General features: G+C 48.5%; 1 protein-coding gene across 1 annotated transcript in view; it reads right to left on the reverse strand.

The window, feature by feature from the left end:
* Window positions 1-1773: 1773 nt before the first annotated feature.
* The window catches only part of Stip1 (stress-induced phosphoprotein 1), an 18936-nt gene continuing 14639 nt past the window's right edge, over window positions 1774-6070 (reverse strand). The window contains exons 9-14 of the mRNA XM_013021133.1: window positions 5545-5641; window positions 5334-5458; window positions 3215-3251; window positions 2952-3055; window positions 2645-2817; window positions 1774-2239 (exon numbers count right to left, since the gene is read on the reverse strand). Of these exons, the coding sequence (XP_012876587.1) occupies window positions 2167-2239; window positions 2645-2817; window positions 2952-3055; window positions 3215-3251; window positions 5334-5458; window positions 5545-5641 (609 nt within the window). The 3' untranslated portion in view covers window positions 1774-2166. The remainder of the gene's footprint in view (window positions 2240-2644; window positions 2818-2951; window positions 3056-3214; window positions 3252-5333; window positions 5459-5544; window positions 5642-6070) is intronic.

The raw sequence follows: 6070 nt of genomic DNA on the forward strand, positions 1-6070 counted from the left end.
CAGCAACTCAGGACCTCCAGCCAGACCTGCTCAAGCCCCAGCTGTCCTACTGACCAAAGACACTGCCCTACCTCCACCCAGGAAAACAAGTTAACTGTTTGGGTGAGTTTGGGTGTGTGCCAGTACTGGGGTTTGGATGCTTTTTGTATGTGTGTGTGTGTATGTCAATCTTAGGGCTTGAACTCAAGGCCTGGGCACTATCCTTGGGCCTTTTTTTTAAAAAAACAAATTTTAAAAATGTTTTATTTTTACTCAGTTGTGGGGCATGAACTCTGGGCCTGGGGGCTGTCCATGAGCTCTTCAGCTCAAGGCTAGCACTCTACCACTTGAGCCACAGCGCCACTTCCAGCCTTTTCTGCTATGTAGGGCTGGGGAAGCAAACCCAGGGCCTCCTTCCCAGCCTGTCCCTGGGCTTTTTTTGCTGAATTTTAGTGCTCTATAACTTCAGTCACAGCTCTACTTTTTCTTTTGTTAATTGGAGATGAGTCTTAAGGATTTACTGTCTCTGGGCCGGCTTCAAACTGTGATCCTCAGATCTCAGCCTCCTGAGTAGCTCACACCTGTAAGGCATGAGTAACCATTCACAGCTACAAGATGCCTCCCTTTCCTCCTATCTTGAGCCTTGCAATCTCCAGCTCAGGTGTACTAGAGGGCCTGGATGGCCCAAAGCCTTCCTGCATCAGGACACAAGCTTCAGGAAAGCAAGACCTGTTTGTCAATAGCTAAGCAAAAATACATCCTTCTCAGTAAGAGAACTTGGGCTGAGGGCAGAGGCTTAAGTCACAGTAGCAGTCCCTGGTGGAAGACAAGTCATACCCCCAGGGGAAAAAGTCACTATGCAAACCCAGGGTGGCAGGAAATACAGCCTGCTGCTGGCCTCAGCATCTTGCTTGCCAGGGATGTGGCCCTGCAGGAGCGAAGGCGGAAGATACTACCCACAAGCTTCCTCAGGCACAAAGGGCTTTAGGACAGGCTCACTGCAAACCCAAAGCAAGCTAAAACCTAGCACTCAAAACAACAGCAGTGGGGCTGGGAGGGTACTCGCATGCGTGAGGCCCTGGGTTTGATTCTTCAGCACCACATAAGTAGAAAAAGCCAAAGTAGCTCAAGTGGTAGGGCGCTAGCCTTGAGCTGAAGAGATGAGGGACAGTGCCCAGGCTGAGTTCAGGCCCCAGGACTGACAGAAGAAACAAAACAAAACAACAGCAGTGAAACTGAAAAATTTAAGATCTAAGATCCAACTCCCACACTGCCAGGTCAGACTATCCCTTCTGATTTTTTTTTGTGCCAGTCCTGGGGCTTAAACACAGCTGCTGAGCTCTTGTGTTTAAGGCTAGCATCTTACCACTTGACCCACAGCTCCACTTGTAGTTTTTTGGAAGTTCATGGAAGAAGCTCATGGACTTTCCTGCCTAGGCTGGCTTTGAACTGTAATCCTTAGACTTCAGCCTCCTATATGTAGCTAGGATTACAGATGTGAGCACCCAGCTCTTCTGACCCATTTTGATTAAGTTGGATCTATGACACAAATCTAGCTGGTTTGACTATGAGAATTAGCAGCCTGGTACCATTCACAGCTGACCCTGGGTAGTGGGTCCCAACTGCTGGGTAACAGCACCACCTAGTGGCCACCTTTGCCAAGCCATAGGACTAAGCGGACCTCACATACAAGCTAGAGGAAAAGGCCAGGTTCGGGCCCCCTCCCTCACCGCCCCCCCCAATCTCTCCCCAACCACCTTGACCAAGTTTTGGGAGGTAGGGCAGTCACTCAAGTCACATATAACCACGCCCGACTGGCTTGTTTATTGGAGAAAGGGACGTGGAGTAACAATGTAAAGACAGCTGGGACCTTAGGTTGGGAAGAACACCCTCCCCTCCCCATACGTGCCCACTGCCCCAAATAAAAAATAACCAACTATGAGGGAGCAGCCGAGACAGTGACCCGGGGCAGGGGAAGGAGACACGGAACTCAAGGACAGCAGAGAAGAGACCATGCGTGTGCTGGGCGGGCCCGAGGCGGCAGCTGGATGAGTCTGTGTCTTCGGCGTAGGCATGTATAAATATAAAGATAAGCCGTCTTTCTTCCCCTCTCCCTCTGCTCTGTACTGCTTGCCGCCTTCCCAGCTCTCATCTTTCTGCAGGAGGGTGAAGGGGATGAGCAAGTCATCACCGAATTGCGATGAGACCCACATCCATCAACTTCTGGATCTTCTGGGCTATCACAGGGTTCTTTAAGTGTCTAAAAAAGAAAAGGCAAAGTTGCATCAAGGGAGACTTGATCTTAACAAAGGATTTCATGCTGAGGATTAAAAGAACATGGTTACATTTGGTTTGCTAAGCAAGTGCTCCACCCCAGTTAAAATACCAGCAAGAGGAGGCAGAGGTGCCTGAGAAGGCGACCCTAGAGTCCAGGCAGGCGGCTAGCAGTTTATATGCAGAATTTCTAGCAAACATCACCTCTACACACAGGAAAAATGTGCCAGTCCTCTGGGTGCCTGCCTGCATAGCTGTAAGCCAAGGCCAACCTATAGACAAGCCTGGCTTTTCCAGCTGCATAAGTCATTCAGTGATCAGGCTGACAAGGCCCTTCCCTTTCTAGTTACACCCGCTCACTTCCTTCAAGCTCTCCCCACACTGGGCTTACTCGCTGAGTGCCTGCGGGTCCTTCTGCATCTGTTCCAGAATCAGCCGCATGGCTGGGTCACTCATTATTTGCTGCACCTCGGGGTCGGCCATGGCCCTTCTCTTCACATCCTCAGGGTTGTCATGTCGGTTGTACTGTGCCATCATACAACGCTGGTAACCATCGGCTGCCTCCTGCATTCCAGAAAGGACCAAAGAGAAAGAATGGCAACACTACTTGAACCACTACTTCATCAGGACAAAGACTGCTGACCATGGAAGAGGAAGAAAGTGAAGCAGAAAGCAGAAGGCAGAGGCTGACAACCCACCTTACAGCTGGAGTCTAGGTCAAGCGCCTTCTGGTATACATCCATGGCTTTCGTGTAGTCCTTCATGGCTTCCAGGGCAGCTGCTTTCCGAGTGTAGCCCTTGACTGCAGGACAGAAGAGGTGAGCAACTACCTGCATAGCCTCCAAGTTCTATTCCTTTGTATGCCCATCCCTTGCTGATACTGCTCCATGTTCTAGGCCCTTTGCCCTCCCGCAAGCTCTGGGCTAGTCAGGGGGTAAAGGGAGTAGCAAAGGGCACTTACTGAAGGTCGGCTCCAGCTGAATGCATTCCTCGCAGTCCTGGAAGAAAGGAGCAGTTAGCAGTTAGTCCCTCCCTGAGTACCGTGCCCCATAGGGCACTGTCACAGGCCTTGGTTTCTCTGGAGAAGTGATACACTTGATAGGTACACAGGAAGCTGGGCAGCAGCACCAGGACACATTAGTACTCCAGATAAACACTGGCACAAAGACAGGGATGATCAACACAGTCATGAAAATACAAATGGCGGGGCTCTTCCAGTCAAAGTGAGAAACAGACAGATCAAACGTGTCAGCCTTAACATGGAGGAATAGGTATTTGCTCAAAAATCTTTGGATAAGGAGGAAAACTAGAATGAACAGTCAAGGCATTTCTGAACTTGTGTCTTGCTTGTTATGTTGTCTGGATGGACTTCAGACTCCTAGGCTCAACTGATCCTCCTGCCTCACCTTAACCTCAAGCAGCTGGGACTATATCAGTGCCTCTCTCATGCCAGAATCATTGTTTCATAAGTAGTTCAGGACTAGGGTTATTCAGGCTGGGGTATTATTGAACAGAGGTAGAGAACATTTGAGGTATTCATGATACATGCTTCTGTTTGAAATATCTTCCCAAAAAAACACAAAAAACAAAAACTGAAAAGAATGCCGAACAGCAAGCATAGCATTTGGAACCAGCTTTTTTTTTTTTTTGCTTATGTGGTACTGAGGAATCAAACCCAGGGCCTCGAGCATGCAAGGCAAGTGCTCTACCACTGAGCCACCTTCCCAGCCCCATGGAACCAGCTTTTTAAATTGTCATTCGTTCTTTGTTCTCCCGTTTCAACCCCTCAAATGTACATAGTATACATTCAATGTATTGAGTAAACTGGGTGTTGGTGGCTCATGCCTATAATCCTAGCTACTCAAGAGGCTGAGATCTCAGGATCGCGGCTCACCCGGGCAGTAAAGTCTGTGAGACTCTTATCTCCAATAAACTACCAGAAAACTGTGGCTCAAGTGGAAGAAGTGCTAGTGTTAGCCTTGAGCTGAAGATCTGAGGGACAGTGTCCAGGCCCAGAGTTCAAGCCCCACAACAGACAAAAGAAAAAAAATTATAGACTACATTTGCTCAACCTTCCTCCCTCCATTCCTGTTCCCCCCATTTTGTCTAACCTTCAAAACATGTTTGGGCCTCATGTTTTTTTTTTTCTTTTGTTTTTGGGTGCTGTCCCTCAGCTCTTCAGCTCAAGGCTAGCACTACCACTTGAGCACAGTGCCACTTCCGGCTTTTTCCTTTTTGCTTATGTGGTGCTGAGAAATCGAACCCAGGGCCTCATGCATGCAAGGCAAGTGCTCTACCACTGAGCCACCTTCCCAGCCCTTCTTTTTTTTCTTAAACTCTTCTGCCACCAAGCTGTAAGGTCTCCTAGTTGTTTCCATCCAGTCATTCTTTCCTCCTGTGTGCTTGACTGGGAAAACCCACCCCAACTCCCAAGCCATCTGCTCACACAATCCCCTCGTAGTGCTGAGCAGCGACAGAAGATGCAGCAGCAAAATAAAAACTTGGACCAAGGAACTGTTGTGTCTCTACATATATCACTGTCACCTTCCCATAGTACAGTTTAGGTTTGTTTACCACAGAATGGCTCTGAGTGGCTCATACTCAGAGCTGATTAAAAAACTAAAAACAATCAAAGAACAGTGGTTAGCAGAGCATTTCAATTTAGGAGGGTAAGGAGGTTCTGGAGATAGTTCACAGCAATGTGCGTGTACTCAATGATGCTGAAGTATACATTTCAAATAGTTAAAGAGTAGGGGCATCGTGCTACATACCAGTAATCCCAGCACACAGGAAGCTGAAGTTGGTGAGATACAGAAGGAAGCAAGGGAGAGGAAGGTATGGGAGAGAAAAGTAGCAGGGTCCAAAGTGAAGGTGGCAAGGACCCCCCTTATCTAACTACAAGTACTCCCAACTACTACCAGTACCAAGGGCCAGGATGAGAGATAACCACAGGCCCTGTATTACTTACATAGTACTGCATCCTACCTCAAACCCAGAAGAGAAGACATGAACACCAATCAGGAGAGAAACTGGCCTCCTGCAAAGGCTCTCAGTCGTGGCTGTGCCTTCTCATCTCTCACCTTGAGTGCGAGCTGAAACTCCAGAAGTTTGGTATAGCAGGCAGCTCGGTTGCTATACAGTTTGGCATCTTTGGGGTTCCGTTTAATGGCTTCTGTATAGTGCTTCATGGCCTGAGGGTAGTCCCCTGAAGGAGGAAAAATCACTTTAAACAGGGCCCCCTGCAGTGCTGGTCAGGCATGGAGAGCACATGCAGACCGGCGGACACCGCACCTTTCTGAAAGCACTCGTTGCCCTTGTTTTTCTCCTCCAAAGCCAGGTCGGGGTTGATGTAGGCCAGCCGTTCTTGTTCCTTCAGGATTTTCTCTGCCTAGGAAAACCCCAATTTTTGGAATATTAATTTAAATATTAAACGCACAAGAACATAAAAAGCTGAATATTAGTGATTCACACCTGTAATCCTAGCTATTCAGCAGCCTGAGAGATTTGAGGATCCAGGTTCAAAGCCAATCTAATCAGTGAAACTATCTTCAATTAACCATCATAAAAAGAATGAAGCAGGAGTGTGTGGCTCACTAGAGCACCAATCATGAGTAGAAAAGTGAAGCAAGAACTCCAAGCTCCTTGGGCTGGGAAGGTGGCTCAGTGGTAGAGCGCTTGCCTTGCATGCCTGAGACCCTGGGTTTGATTCCTCAGCATCACAAAAGCAAAAAGAAAAAAGCCGGAAGTGGTGCTGTGGCTCAAGTGGTAGAGTGCTAGCCTTGAGCTGAAGAGTTGAGGGACAGCGCCCGGGCCCAGA

The sequence above is a fragment of the Dipodomys ordii genome, unplaced genomic scaffold (assembly GCF_000151885.1).
Source record: "Dipodomys ordii isolate 6190 unplaced genomic scaffold, Dord_2.0 Scaffold54, whole genome shotgun sequence".
NCBI classification, from domain to species: domain Eukaryota; kingdom Metazoa; phylum Chordata; class Mammalia; order Rodentia; family Heteromyidae; genus Dipodomys; species Dipodomys ordii.